Genomic DNA, 16737 nt, shown 5'->3' with positions numbered 1-16737 from the left:
TTTTCATGTACTATTTAAACTATGTGATTTCTTAAATAAGCAAGCAGACTATTTTACCCATTATTTGTATTAAGGTATAATTTAATAGAGTAAAATTAACCCTTTAAAATCTATATTCTGTGGCCAGGCATGGTGGCTCACGCCTATAATCCCAGCACTCTGGGAGGCAGAAGAGGGTGGATCGCTTGAGCTCAGGAGTTCAAGACCAGCCTGGGCAACATAGTGAAACCTCATCTGTACAAAAAGTACAAACATTAGCAGGACATGGTACCTGCACCTGTGGTTCCAGCTACTTTGGAGGCTGAGGTGGGAGGATCACTTGAGCCCAGGAGGTGGAGGCTGCAGAGAGCGGTGATCATGCCAATGCCCTGCAGGTTGGGCAACAGAGTGAGACCCTGTCTCAAACAAACAAACAAACAAACAAAACCAAAAACCTATGTTCTGTGAGTTTTGACAAAGGCATACAGTCACATAACCACGTCTGCAATCAAAATACAGAACAACAAGCCAGGCACAGTAGCATGCACCTGTAGTCCCAGCTACTCCAGACGCTGAAGCAGAAGGATTGCTTGAGCCCAGGAGTGTGAGCCACATACAGAGTCTGTCTCTAAAAATAAGAAAAATAATGCAGAACAATTCCATCACTACCTCCAGTTTCCCCCATTTCTCTTTGTTGTCAAAGCCTAATCTCCAGCTCCCCCTGCCAACCTCCTGATGAGATTTCTCTCCCTATAGTTTTGCTTTCTTCAGAATGCCAGGTAAATGACATCATACCATATGTAGCTTTTTTGAGTCTGGCTTCTTTTATTTAGAAAGGTGTATTTGAGATTCAGCTGTGTCTTTAGATATATCAGTAGTTTGCTCTTTTTAACAAATTATTTCTGAGAAGCATTTCATTTTATGGATGTACAATAGTGTATCTATCACCCAGTTGAGGGACATTTGTGTTGTTTCCAGTTTAGGGTAATTGCAAAAAAGCCAGTGTGAACATTCTCAAGTAGACCTTTTCAACATATTGCTACAACTCCACTCCCTGTTCAACTTTTCACTATGTCATAGTTTTTAGAAAAATTCAGAGATCATGTGTCGTTTTGCTTTGAAGAGCTTCTCATCCAAGCTACATAATCCCTCTTTCATTGTGACACTCTCTCTAGTTGCTATTACAGTTGAGGAGATTGATGCAAAAACACCTTTCCTCTTAGTGCTTGAATCACTCATTTTAGAGACATACAAAACAAAACGAAACAAAATCTAGAGCCAGAAAGTACACCTATTCCTCACACATGGTTTAGTGGAACTTGAGATCATGGAGACATAGCTGTCAAATCACAGACTCACTAATGACCAGCTGTGTGACCTTGAGAAGGTTAGTTGTCCTCTCCGAGTTCCAGTTTCCTCATCTCTAAATTATGAATCAGAATATCATCTGCTTCATAGAATAGTTGTGTGAAGCAAAAGAGGTGAGACAGGTAGTTCCTAGCACACAGTAGACTTACCCAGTACTGTTAGTCATGATTTTTGTTACCCTGAACTGTCTAGCTTCTGTGCCAGCCCCCAAACTCCAAAGCATGAATGCATAAGCTGAGGCCACATAAGTGGGTAGAATGCTAAGGGAAAGTGGTCAGAATATAATACAAGACATACGATATAATCTAAATTATGTAAATTTTCTATTTGCATATACAAGTAAGAAAAAATAAGAAAGAAATACTTTTATGTATAAACTGTGGTTATCTTTTAATCATGAGATCCATGGGATTTTTTGTGGCGGTTTTTCTGTGTTATTTTTCGAGGTTTTTCTTAAGGGTTTTTCTTTTCTTCTCTGTTTTTTGTTTTTGTTTCTGTTTTTGTTTTTTTTGAGATAGGGTCTCACTATGTCACCCAGGCTAGAGTGCAATGGCATAATTGGCTCACTGTAGTCTTGACCTCCCGGGTTCAGGTGATCCTTCCACCTCCGCCTCCCAAGTAGCTGGGATTACAGGTGCACACCACCATGCCCAGTTTTGTAGAGATGGGGTTTTGCTATGTTGCCCAGGCTTGTCTCGAACTCCTGAGCTCAAACGATCTACCCACCTCAGCCTCCCAAAGTGTTGGGATTATAGGCATAAGCCATCTCACCTGACCTCTAAAGTTTTTCAAAAGAGAATTACTAATTTAAAAATATATTTTATTACTGTATTTTCCTATTCAAAAAGTAGCACCGATTTATTGGAAAAATATTAGAAAACACAGACAAGCAAAATGGAGAAAATAGAAAAGACTAATAATCTCTTCCTCTTGGGACAACCAGGTGGTAACCATCCTTTCAACCCCCTCCTGTTTTTCCTCTTCCTTCCATCCTTCCTTTTGTCTTTTAATGTGTACTTTCAGAGTTTTAAGAATACATGTAATTTCAGATATTCGTAAGAATAATATAACATCATACATCTTGTTCTGTAACACGCTTCTTTCTCTTAGTAATATTTTAAGAACATATTCTCATATCAAAACATAAATATATAAATGCTTTAATGCAAGTTCAGTATTTGTACAGTACCTACTGTACAGTTAGAGTGGCCATAATTAATTTACCTTCCCTTGATAGAAACATTTTGATTGTTAATTTTTATTGATTTTTAATTATACAAGCAATGTATGTATAACACTCTTCATAAAAACAAAACATTATAGAACAGGCTAATGGTCCCTTGAAGCCCTCTTCCAGGTTATCAATTTTGTAATAATCAAAAATGATTTTTAAAAATGTAGGTCATGTGGCAAGGAACACAACTTTATTCTTACAGCATCTTCACCCTTTTGGGGTGTGACAGTTTATAATGTTCACTCTGTTTGTATATCTTGTGAGGCATAATATTATGCCAGAATATTTTTAGAAGCAGATACTATAAAATTCTTATCAAAGTTCTATTTTTATTCTGAAATACATCACTAATAAATTGGCAAGTAGGCAATTGCTTATACTTTTCTCTGGTAGCCAAAACCTTAGCTCTTGATATAAGTCAAAGTAACAAGAAATGTTGGCAAAAAAATAGTATGTTTACATGCTTTTAAATTTTTACAAAAATTTTATTTTCAAAAATTTCAATTTTCACCTTTCTTTACTGTTGTTTAAACATTTAAAATGCATACTTGGTTGCATTTTTGATAGGTCCATTTAGGTAATAGATCTCATCATTAGATCATTAGTGAAAAACATCCTTTATGCAAATGGGATCCTCAGTTATTAGGCTCCTACCTGTTGATCACAGCAGTCTGTGTCAGCGTTTATCTAGCCCTTCACTTTGCCAGTGAAGCAAAAGGTGTAAAGAGTAAATAGAAATAGATACACACATAATTTGGTTCAAATTATGTTCACCACAAATATGTAAATAGTGAGTTCAGGGATTTTGGAATTGATTTTCCTGTTTTGTTTCAATTCTTAATTTTATAATGACTAGTTATGGCTGAGTTCAAGTATTCCATTAATATTAATAATTAAATATTCCATTCCATATATATAATATATATGTACACACATACACATATATACACATCATATACATATATATACACTACACATATAGAAAATACTAATAATCTATTAACCATATATATAATACATATATGTGGTAAAAACCTATGTCATTTTGAAATTTCTTTCTTGAAACTTTCTTGTAAGTTTATTAGCCATCTAAGAAAATTAGCGTCATTGTTTAGGATAACAGCTTTTATTTTCTTACCACAGTCATTCACTTATTTAAGACTGGATCTCTGTAGACTTTAGACTATGCAGAAATTGATGCACAATGACTTGGTACCACTGAAGACATTGCAACAATATAATGACATGATCTCTGAGTGAAATTTAATATGAGCTCAAAATTTAAACAGTAGTGTCTTCATTGAAATAGATATATAGCTCCTTAAGTGACTATTTTAATTAGCACACCTTTAAAAATATATAAATCCTTGTATGTTTCATTTTAGATTTAAAACTTCTGTTTATATTTGATTATACAAACAACACATATAATTATATATGTTATATATGATATAATATATTATATATTAATTTATATGTTGTATATTAATATATAATGTATATTATATATTTATAATCACACAAATATAATTATATTATATTATATATATATGATTTTCGATATATATAATTTTCTATTTGTATTTGACCATAGCCAAGAATCTGCCACATCTACCAGTTACAGCAGCTTCCCTGTGACTTTTGCCCTATCCAGTATGGTGCTTCTGCCAATCAGGGAAACCACTTTTTTCTTGACAAAAGTATAGAAATATATTAAATATTTTTATCTAAATCTTTATTTTTGAAATTTTGTTAAAGTATTACTGTCCAAGTCTCTTGCGTACAGAAAAAACAAAACAAAACAAAACAAACAAAAAAAAAACCACCTTAGAAAATGCAGCATCCTCCTCCTATAGCTTACTTTCTACCTGAAGGATTTCGTCATTAAAGGGTTTTGGGCAGGGAATGACATAATGTTTTTTACCTTAGAAAAGGAATTCTGTAGTTTCTGGGTTAAGAGTATACTGTAAGAAGACAAAGGAAGGCAGAAGCATGAAAACTGGTAAGGAGGCTAGTAAAATAATTTCAGTGTGAAATATTATAACATCATTTGAAGTATAAGTCATCCTGAAGTTTTTTTGTATTTGTATTGTGATTTATTTTTATTTTTACATGGTTTTATGGAGAGTATTAACTCAAAATCATTGTCATTGCGGTAGTATTTATGTTTAAGTGAAGTTTATAATTAAATGCTGGGCTATTTAGTGTGTCACCAATGTGTTACTTATACCTGTAATATTTAATATTTATTGTGTTTTAGTTGATCCTGAAAACGTGTTTATTGGTCGCCACTTCATTATTGGGCTTTCCACAGTTACCTTTACTCTGCCTTTATCCTTGTACCGAAATATAGCGAAGCTTGGAAAGGTAATTTTTACATTTTAAATTGTCATAGGAAAGTACCTTGTTGCCTGCAGTAATCTACTGTCTACTTGACAAAGTTCTTAATTACAGTATTCATCTTTAGTTTCTTCTAGTTTATTTAATGGTTATGCTAGAGTAAACTGTTTGAATCATTAGTTTGTGAGAACCGATGGTTAAATAGTTGATGAGTATGAACTAAATATATTCTTCCTTTTTCTTTTTTAAGGTAGATACCCTGATGTCAGACAACACATTTTAAATTTAGAAAATATAAATAACTATATTTAAAGCAAATCTAATTTATTGGAAAAGTGTTCCATCTTTTGTGTAGGTAGTTTAAACAATTTAAAATTAAGAAGCAACAATGAATCACTTCAATGGCTTAAAATATATTTATTTGTAAATTACAATGTCTATTGTGCTTATTTTTCATCCAGTGAATTTGATTTTCAATGTGTTGATTGTCAATTTTTGAGAATTTTGCCAATATTTATGATTCGTATTACTAAAGAGGAATACTGAACTCTTCTAATGAAAACAATTAAATAATTATTCAGTTCACTACAGATACTCATTTGCACTTACTCTCAAGGAATATTTGTATTTTACCCAAAATATTATTGATACTATGTCTACATAATGCCAAACATTCTGACAAGATATTTTTTTAAAGAGTTATTTATATAATATTTTTATATTCTATTTTGAAAAATCCAACATTTGACTGAATTTTACTTTTCACTGTGATGTCTGATGTTGTGTATCCAGTTATGAAGTTCATCCTTCCAGGTAGAGCTGAGGGTAGACATAATATTTCAGAGTATTCTGACCATCCCTAATAGTCATCCAGAAACAAACAAGTCTGTATCAAAACATGCCTTTTTGTGAATTATATAAAATGTTTGAACTATTTTCCGTTTCACATATTCAGTGTACACATAAATGTTAACTTCTGAGCAGAGAGTGAGGCGTTCATAAAAGGAAGGCTATTCACATTCTGTCATATTATTAATACCTGGGCATTTTTTCCTAAATCCCCCTTAAAAGTGTCATATTGAGATAGCTGAATAAATCGCTCAATGAGCAAAGCAGAGTGGTTAGGAGCCCTAATCTGCAGTCAGGCTGCTTGTATCTGAGTTCCCTCTCTGCCACATTCCAGCTGTGTCACCTTGGGGATGTTGTTTAATCTCTCTCTCCCTCAGAAGATAAGCCAATTCCTAATAGAAACTTCTTTCTAGTTAAAAATTAACAACTTAGAAAACAAGGTTAATGAGACTCACATAAAATACAAGCAGTTTTATATTTATTTTTTCTTATCAGAGAAAGGATCCATAATGTGCTTATTCATTTAAAAATATTAAGACTAGACACACAAACCTAGCATAATGAGTGCACAGGGCACAAACACACACAGACCAGTTTATATTTTAACCAGTTGACATAATGACAGAACAGAGAAGAAGAAGCAAAACAGGCCTAGAAACACAGACCAAAGGGCAAAACCATGTAGGAAAAGTAGAGCTGGAGAGCAGAGAGGAAAAAACTGAGGTACTCCTCCTCAAAAAAATAAATAAATAAAAATAAAAATAAATTTAAAAAGGAGGGGGAGGAATGTGTGTGATGTTGGAAGAAAGAGAGTAACACAAGTAGAAGCAGCAATTATAGATAGTGAAAAAGCACATGTCAACACTAAAATAGGACTTGAAGAAAAAAGGAAACATAATTTCACTTTTACTTTGATAAGCTAAAATCACCAGTTTTGTATTCCGTGCAGGAGCCACTAAAAATTTTCAAAGCCGTATTGCATGGTGATGACAGTCACATATAATACTTGCTCACCTACTTGGGGTGGGTGCGGGGACCAACACTATGATCTGATAAGAAGTTACCTGCCTGAGATTATCAACACCAAGCTTCAAGAATAACCTACTAAAGAATTAGGCAGAAAAATCTATATGTAAGTTTACCCAATTAAAAACGAGAAAGAGTTAACATTTAAAGTAAAATAATTTCTGTCCTAAACTGGCAATATCCTTGTATTTTCTTTGACAGGTCTCCCTCATCTCTACAGGTTTAACAACTCTGATTCTTGGAATTGTAATGGCGAGGGCAATTTCATTGGGTCCACACATGTAAGTTTTGTTGTTATATTTGTTAGTCTTTGGTTTATAGCCTTCACATAGATACTTAGAGGGCATAGATGCAGAAATATAAAGTAACCATGGTATCAGAAATATCATTTATCTTTGGTATTTGACAAAATGAGGTAAAATAATTACAGGTCGGTAAACATGCATTTTTCATTTGGACTCTACAAAGCTGGTAGAATTAAACCAGGTTTACTTATTATTTTAATGGCCGAAACAATTAGAATAAGAAATAATTAGAATTAGAATAAGAAAGGAATTTTGAATAGTTGAAAAGAGGAACAAAGTTTCACTAATTTAGACTGAAATAAGAAGAATAAGGGACATAGTGGATGTTTTTATCCACTAAACAAAATGAGAACACTTTGAAAACCACCCTTTATTCTCTTCTGATTATTTTCCTTAATTATTTTGTGTTAAAATACTCCATCATTTGTGAACTAAAGATAAAAACTGATAGTGGTATTTGTTTCTTTTTACTGTTATTATTTGGTCAGGTAAAATGTTGACAAATTGGTATTAGTTCCCCCAATTGTAAAAATGTTATTCATTCATGAAATTTAAAAGTGTGTGTATTGTCAATCTAAACTACACTGTGTGTATGCTTTGCTTATACAGTACATTCCCCAGATACGGACTGGGCAGTTCATAGTCACGGTCCCAAGAAAATGCTAGAATGAAACCAGCTTAGATAGGCTTTAAACACTGAATTTGGTTTCCACAATTCACAATAAATATTAGTTGAATAAATAAATAATACATTAAGGAGTTTCCAGGGTATCTTAAATGTTTTCTCTAAGCAAGACAAAGAAAAATTAATTTAAGATGTAATATTTAGCACAGTGCAAGGAATACTGGGTTTTTAATGAATGACATCTGTAAGAAAAAACATAAAAGGAAACCTAATGAATAGCCCTAATTGTTAATGCAGTGGCCAAAGTAATTTATGTTTTCTCATTGATTAATTGTTGCTCTGCAAAATTAATTCATTTTCCACTGATAGGCTTCTTAATTTATTAGGAAAATACCAAAAAAAAAAAAAAAAAAAAGGCCTCAGGCTAATTGGGGAAAAAGCATGAAATATCTATGAAATATCCCGTCTAAGTGCTTTTGACATAGCCTTTTCTTTGAAAAAGCAAATGCGTATTTTTAAAGGATTGAAGTAAAGGAGAGAAAGCATAAATATCTGTAATGTTTATATTTTTTTCTTCAAATAATTTAATCCTGATTCACAGTTGTATTGGTCATCTCAGAATAACAAAATAATATATAAACCAAGTAATGTGAAATGACAGAAATGTATTTTCTCATAGTTCTGGAGGCTGGAAGTCAGAGATCTGGGTGCCAGCATGATAGGATTCTGGTGAGGGCCATCTTCCTGCCTTGTTGAGGGCAGTCTTCCTGCTGTGTTCTCATATGGCAGAGAGAGACAGCAAGATCTCAGATGTCTCTTCTTATAAGGGCACCAGTCCCGTATTGAGGGCTCTACCCTTCCCTCATGCACTTATCTAACCCTAATTATCTCTCAAAGTCTCCCAAAGATCTCAACTCCAAATGCCAGCACAGTGAGAGTTAAGGCTTCAACATGTAAATTTGGAGGGACACAATTCAATTCATAGCATTAGTGGTTTTTTTGTTTTGTTTTGTTTTTACCTTTTTTTGGAGACAGCGTCTCATTCTGTCACCCAGACTGGAGTGCAATGGTACAATCATAGCTCACTGCAACCTTGAACTCTTGGGTTCAAACAGTCCTCCTGCCTCACCCTTCTGTGTAGCTGGGACTGCAGGCATGTGCCATCACACTCGGCTAATTTTTTCTTTTATTTTTTTGTAGAGATAGAGTCTTACTATGTTGCCCAGGCCAGCCTTGAACTCCTGACCTCAAACAGTCCTGCCTCAGCCCCACGAAGTGCTGGGATTAACAGGTGTGAGCCACCATGCCTGGCCTACGTTAGTGGTTTTGAAATGCGCCACTTTCACTTCAATATGGCCATTTATTCATTCACTTTAGTAAACACTTATTGAGTTTCTGTTGTTTCCAGTGATTGTGTTGTGCCCTGAGAGAAAAAGCAGAGAGAGGCCTGAATTAGCACCTGCTTCCAATTATTCACAATCAACGATGGAGAAAGGGCTTATATTAAAACCAAAAAAAAAAGGAAGAAAAATCGATGACAGTACAAGGTGATTAAGTGCAAAGCAGAAGCATGAAAGGGAAGCAAAGACAGTGCCAAAGTAGAGGGTGCTTAATGATCTATCCCCATCAGGGAAGGTTTCCTGGAGGAAGAAAAATATGATCTGTGTGTTTTAAAAGATGAATTGCAATTGTTCCAGATACATAGAGGGTGTGAGTCTGTATGCATTACAGACTCAGGGAAAAGTATGTATAAAAGCACAAAAACATATACTTAATTCTACTGATATTTATTTACTGATTCTACTGATATTTATTTACTGTCTGTTATGTTGGTACTGTATTCAGCTCTGGTTTTTTTTTTTCTTTTTTTGAGACGGAGTCTCGCTCTGTCGCCCAGGCTGGAGTGCAGTGGCCGGATCTCAGCTCACTGCAAGCTCCACCTCCCGGGTTTACGCCATTCTCCTGCCTCAGCCTCCCGAGTAGCTGGGACTACAGGCACCGCCACCTCGCCCGGCTAATTTTTTGTATTTCTTAGTAGAGACGGGGTTTCACCGTGTTAGCCAGGATGGTCTCGATCTCCTGACCTCGTGATCCGCCCGTCTCGGCCTCCCAAAGTGCTGGGATTACAGGCTTGAGCCACCGCACCCGGCCCAGCTCTGGTTTTTAAAGCTGAATTCACAGTAACAGAAAGCTAATAAGTATATTAAACAGAATACTATAAATGATAATTTGGGCTAAAAGTTTTAATTGTGTAAGACCAAACTGTTTTAATTGATACTTTTTATTATAAAAAGTGTTTACAGGGAAAAATCATTGGGTTATAACAAAAGTTCTTATAGGTTTGCTAAATATAGTATTATGAGGCAATATTGCGGGGGAAATATAGCTAACACAGGAAGTAAATTAATCCTCAGTTGCACCATGGGAGAACTGTGTAAAGCAATGATTCTCAACACTTGTTTCACATAAGAATCATCTGAGTAACTTTAGAAAATACTGATGCCAGAGCCCCACCTGTAGAGATTCTGAAGGAATTGATCTAGGGGGCAGGCAACTGGATTCATTATTTCGCTGTTGGGGATTCTATGAACAAAGATTCTAAAGTCTCTTGGTTTAAAGAGATTAAAATCATGAGTACATATTTTTAACTGATACATTGTTTCTAATTTTTGTTATTTTAGTTACTGTTTTGTGATCATTTTTCATGATGCATTCTCTGCTTGTTTTTTTCAGTATTTTTTATGTACAAAATATCATGTGAAATACTGTCACGAATACATAGAGAAAGAAAATATCTCTGCTTTCCAGGGGCTTGCAGTTTAGTGAAGAAGACAAAGCTATACAAATGACTATCATAGAGGCAGTGTACCTTGATATAGAGAAAAAAGAAAGGGCAGTCCACTTCCTGGTGGGGCTCAATGAACTGATTTTTATGGCCGAAGAGCTATTTAGTTCTGTTGTCAACAAAATGTGGCCTACATCTGTCTGCCCTTCCTCTAGTAGCGATACAATATTTTATCTGAGCCTTTGAAATTTAATAACAAGGATTATTTACTTAACTCTTTCAATATTTAGATGTTAAAGAAGTATGTTTTTTAATACTGTGCCACCTTTGATGTCTGTTTGAATACTACTGCAAACAACTTCTGTTCATCCTGGTTTACAATCAGGCTAATCAAATCCCAAGTTCAGGAGTTGGCATGGTAGCTAGTCAGGCAGGGCTTCTTTCTGAAAATATGACAGCGATGAATGCTTGTCATCCATAAAACATGAGAAATTCAATACTCCATGTGTGGTTTTCTTCATTTTCGGTTCAGATGAATGATCAGAAAACCTGTGTTTTTTTCATAGGTCTTTTAAAGTGGTGTTTGAAAAAGATCTTTAAACCCACCATCAGAAAAGGGGAAGGTCTGTAATGGCTACTGGTATTGACCTTGTTACTATGGAAACACCATTTTAGTGGTTATGTTTTAAAAATAAAACACAATTCCATTTCCTTTTCCATAAGTCATAGGGCTATAAATTCTGCTTTTTGATATGATTTCAAATATCTCACAGTCCAATGACTTTCAGGTTTTTTGGAAATTATGTTCAGTTTTATTGTATTTTCTAACCTTTTGCTTTCTAAAAACTGAGGTGGCGAGGAAATTTAATTGCTTTTCAGAAAGTATGCTAATATAAAAATGCAATAACAGTTCTCCCATTTTTTTAAACTAGAATCAGAGGCATTATCACTGTTAAAAAAAAAAAAGCCTTCATTTAATGCCTTGTTAATATTCAATTCTTTACATTCAGAATGGAAATTATAACATGCAGTCCAAATTTACAACTATTTTCCCCTCATATGACATCTTTCTTTTAGCATTTTAATCATGTGGTATTCTAAATAAAATTCCAAAAAGCGAGTCCATACCTTAGGCATTTATACATATAAAATGTGTATTCCACGAGGATCTCAATGCACATTAGTTTCCTTAACCCTTATACATTCAAACTCTGAATTCTGCAGTTTTATGCTACACATAAAAAGTAGAGGGGGTTAAGAAAAGGATTTTTAAAAATGGGTAAAGACAGAGGAAGGCTACCTATTTAAGGAAATAAATGATTCATTCTGACAAATATTAGCCACTGAACTTTTCTTTTAAGTGCACAGGTACGTGTGCAGATTTGTTATATAGGTAAATTTGTATCATGGAGGTATGTTGTATCGATTATTTCATCATCTAGGTATTAAGCATAGTACTCATTAGTTATCTTTCCTGATCTTCTTCTTTCTCCCAACTTCCACCCTCTGATAGGTCCCAGTGTGTGTTGTTCCCCTCTCGGTGTCCATGTGTTGTGATCTTTTAGCTCCCACTTATAAGTGAGAATACGTGTTCTTTACTTTTCTTTTCCTGCATTAGTTTGCTAAGGATAATGGCTTCCAGCTCAATCCATGTTCCTGCAGAGGACATGATCATTTTTATGGCTGCATAGTATGCCATGGTGTACATGTACCACATTTTCTTTATCCAGTCTGCCATTGATGGATATTTAGGTTGATTCTATGTCTTTGCTATTGTGACTAGTGCTGCAATGAACATAACACATTTACATGTTTTTATGAGAAAACAATTTATATTCTTTTGGTATACACTCAGTAATGGGATAGATGGGTCAAATGGTAGCTCTGCTTTTCAGATCTTTGAGGAATCGCCACACTGTCTTCCACAATGGTTGAACTAATTTTACACTCCCACCAATGGTGTATAAGTGTTACTTTTTCTCTGCAATCTTGCCAGCAGCTGTCATTTTTTGATTTTTTCAATAATAGCCATTCTGACTGGTGTGAGATGATATGTCGTTGTGGTTTTGATTCGCATTTCTCTAATGATCATTGATGCTGAGGTTTTTTTCATATGAATGTTGGTCACATGTATGTCTTTTGAAGAGTGTTCATGTCCTTTCCCTACTTTTTAATGGTGTATTTTTTTCTTGTAAATTTGTTTAACTTCCTTATAAGACACTATATATTAGACCTTTGTCAGATGCATAGTTTGCAGAAATTTACTGCTATTCTGTAGGTTGTCTGTTCACTTTGCTGATTGTTTCTTTTGCTGTGCAGATGCTCTTTAGGTCGAGTAGATCCTATTTGTCAATGTTTGCTTTTGTTGCAATTGCCTTTGGCATTTTCGTCATGATATATGTGCCCATTCCTATGTCTGGAATGGTATTGCCTAGGTTGTCTTCCAGGGATTTCATAGTTTTGAGTTCTACATTTAAGTCTTTAATCCATCTTGAGTTAATTTTTGTATATGGTATAAGGAAGGGGTCCAGTTTCAATCTTCTGCATTTGGCTAGCTAATTATCCCAGCATCATTTATTGAATAAGGAGTCCTTTCACCATTGCTTGTTTCTGTCAGATTTGTCAAAGATCAGATAGTTGTAGATGTGCAACCCTAATTCTGGGCTTTTTATTCTGTTCCATTGATCTATGTGTTTGTTTTTGTATCAGAACCATGCTGTTTTGGTTACTGTAGCCCTTTAGTGTAGTTTGAAGTTGGGTAGCATGATGCCTCTGGTTTTGTTCTTTTTGCCTAGGATTGCCTTGGCTATTCAGGCTTTTTTTGGTCCCATGTGAATTTTAAAATAGTTTTATCTAGCTCTATGAAGAATGTCATTGGTAGTTTAATAGGAATAACATTGAATCTGTAAATTGCTTTGGGCAATGTGGCTATTTTAATGATATTGATTCTTCCTATCCATAAACATGGAATTTTTTTTCCATTTGTTTGCATCATCTCTGATTTGTGTGTGTGTGTGGCAATTGTGAATGGTATTGCCTTCCTGATTTGGCACTCTGCTTTACTATTGTTGGTATATAGGAGTGCTAGTGATTTTTATATATTGATTTTGTATCCTGAGGCTTTGCTGAAGTTGTTTATCGGCTTATCTTTTTTTGGCTGAGACTATGGGGTTTTCTAGATATAGCATCATGTCATTTGCAAATAAGGATAGTTTGACTTCCTCTCTACCTATTTGCATGCCTTTTATTTCTTTCTCTTGCCTGATTGCTCTGGCCAGGACTTCCTGTACTATGTTGAATAGGAGTGGTGAGACAGGGCATCCTTATGCTGGTTTTCAAGTGGAATGCTTCCAGCTTTTGCCCATTGAGTATGATGTTGGCTGTGGTTTAGTCACAGATGGCTTTTATTATTTTGAGGTATGTTCCTTCAATTCCTAGTTTATTAAGAGTTTTTAATGTGAAGGGGTGTTGAATTTTATCAAAACTCTTTTTGGCATTTATTGAGATAATCATATCGTTTTTGTCTTTAGTTCTCTTTATGTGATGAATCACATTTACTGATTTGCATATATTGAACCAACCTTGCATCCCAGGGATAAAGCCTACTTGATTGTGGTGGATAAACATTCTAATGTGCTACTGGATTTGGTTTGTCAATATTTTGTTGAGTATTTTTGCATTGATGTTCACCAAAGATATTGGCCTGAAGTTTTTTTTGTTGATGTTGTTTCTCTGCCAGATTTTGGTATCAGGATGATGTTGGTCTTATAGAGTAAGTTAGGGAGGAGTCCCTCCTCCTCAGTTTTTTGGAACAGCTTCAGCAGGAATATACCAACTCTTCTTTGTCCATCTGGTGGAATTCAGCTGTGAATGTCTCTAGTCCTGGGCTTTTTTTGGTTGGTAGGCTATTTATTATTGATTCAATTTCAGAGCTCGTTATTGGTCTCTTCAGGGATTCAATGTCTTCCTGGTTCAGTCTTGGGAGGGTGTATGTATCCAGGAATGTATCCATTTCTTCTAGAGTTTCTAGTTTATGTGCATGGAGGTGTTCATAATATTCTCTGATTGTTATTTTATTTCTGTGGAGTCAGTGGTAATATTCCCCTTGTCGTTTTGAATTGTATTTATTTGGATCTTCTCTCTTTTCATCTTTATTAGTCTAGCTGGCTGTCTATCTATTTTTTGAATTTTCAAAAAACCAGCTCCTGGATTCATTGATCTTTTGAATGTTTTTTGTGTCTCAAATCCTTCAGTTCAGCTCCGATTTTGGTTATTTCTTGTCTTCTGCTAGCTTTGGGGTTAACTGTCTCGTGGTTCTTTAGTTCTTTTACTTGTCATGTTTGGTTGTTAAATTGAGGTCTAACTTTTTGATGTGGAGCCACTGAATTTTTTGATGATGTGTAAATTGTCATCCTTTATGTTGCATATGTAAACAAGCACAGAACCTTAACTGGTTGAAGCAAAAGAGAGTTTACTCCCTTAACTGTAAGTTCAAGGTTAGTCCTATTATTAGGATTATTAGTATGCTTGGATTTAAGAGCTCAATTAATGAAATCAGACATCGTCTCTCCTTTACCATCTCTTGCCTGTACTTCCTGTTTTGACTCTAGTTTCTGAAAGCTTTTCTCCCTGACAAGATGGTGGCAGCAATCTCAACCTACATCAATTCCAGTTCAAATCCATAGAAAGAGAAAGAATTTTCTCTTTTAAGGTACCTACAACCTCACTCACAGAATTAGTTCTGATTGGCTCTAACAAAGATGTATGAGGATTATAGACCCTATCATCATGGCCTATATTGAGTTGTTTGCCTTTAGGTTACATGCCCACACCTGGATCTAGGGATAGGATGAACCCAACTAAAGCACTTGGAATAAAAATAGGGAAAAGAGTGTCCCAAAGGACAGTGATGCCAGCAGAAGGGGGAGTAGCCATTGCAATGTGCAAACTACATATGTCCACTTCAGTGATGGGAATTTCAATCAAATGATATGGGTGGAAGCCAAGTTAGATGAAATTAAGATGTAAGTGAGTGATAGGAAAGTGAATTTGGAATATCCTTCCTCCAATTTCCCCCTTCCCTGCCCTTCTCTTCTTCTTTTATGAAGAACATCTATGAATGAAAGTAACATGGTGAAACAGTGGCTTGAGAGAGTAAGAGCTCTAAAAAAGTACCATCTTTATCATGGAATATATTGAGCATGTGACATAGACTAAGCTGAAACCTAGAACCCAAAGTCCTCCATAAGTGATGAAAGGCTAGACTTTTGGATACAGTTAGGGTGATCTTGGAGAGCAGTTAAAATACTTTGTCCTTTTGAAACAATAGGATAAGAATATAAGGAGTAAATTGTGAACACATTCTAAAGATCAGTGAAGGGAATTTGAGTATTCATGCCTGATAACCTATATTTTTTCAAAGATGAGATGATTATCAGAGAGTGCAGTAAATAGGAGTAGGTTCACAACATGAATATTCTGGTTGGTTAAATTTCCTATTGGTCTCACCATAGGAAGTGAGAAGGATCTACACATAGAAATAAAATAATAATGTATTTGTTAAATTATCTTTAGTTATATTCTGTGTGTTTTCTTCTATGTGTATTTTCTGTCTCTCACTATATTGTGAGCACTGTGAAAAGGGAGATTACATTTGCTTTGTTCACACTATATACCCATTACTCAGCAAAGTACCTAACAAAGAATTAGAATTCAGCAAAGAATTGCTGAATCATCAATTGGATGCAGGAATGAATCCATGTGCCTTCTGGTTTTAGTTCATTCAACTTGGGGATTAACTGACAAAAATTTTGAAGTAATCAGACAATAAAACATTGTCTTGAGAAAAATAAAAATTTCATACAAACACTGTCAAAGAAAATTTGCCTAAGGCTACTTTGATGCTAGTAACATTTGCTAACCAATTTGCTAAAACACCATTTGACTCCAGGCTCTGCAGCACTCACTGTTAGACTATTGGTATGTTTTACCAGGAAGATTGACTACATGAAAGAATGCATAGAACTATTGCTTTATCTGAGTCTACATAAAAATAGGAAATATATTTGCAAGATAATATATCCTCAGGGAGGATTAGTCCTGTCCCTGTGTTAGTGGAGCTGGAGGAACAGCCTAGGCTGCTCAATATTAAGTACTTATTTCACTCACTGTTAGTTTTTTTTTTTTTTTTTTTTTTTTTTTTTTTTTTTTTTTTTTTTTTTTTTTT

General features: G+C 34.8%; 1 protein-coding gene across 7 annotated transcripts in view; it reads left to right on the top strand.

The window, feature by feature from the left end:
• SLC38A11 (solute carrier family 38 member 11) overlaps positions 1 to 16737 on the top strand; it is a 58139-nt gene that overhangs the window by 11229 nt on the left and 30173 nt on the right. For 6 of the 7 annotated variants that reach the window (XM_025405556.1, XM_025405558.1, XM_025405557.1 and 3 more), the window contains 2 exons: positions 4842 to 4948; positions 6998 to 7077. In XM_025405556.1, the coding sequence (XP_025261341.1) occupies positions 4842 to 4948; positions 6998 to 7077 (187 nt within the window). Of the gene's footprint in view, positions 1 to 4841; positions 4949 to 6719; positions 6903 to 6997; positions 7078 to 16737 lie in introns of all 7 variants that reach the window. The other variant, XM_025405559.1, reaches the window with a different exon arrangement.

Source organism: Theropithecus gelada, chromosome 12 (genome assembly GCF_003255815.1).
Source record: "Theropithecus gelada isolate Dixy chromosome 12, Tgel_1.0, whole genome shotgun sequence".
NCBI lineage: Eukaryota > Metazoa > Chordata > Mammalia > Primates > Cercopithecidae > Theropithecus > Theropithecus gelada.
The sequence above is the reverse complement of the archived record's forward strand: the minus strand, read 5'-3'. Positions and strand labels throughout refer to the sequence as shown.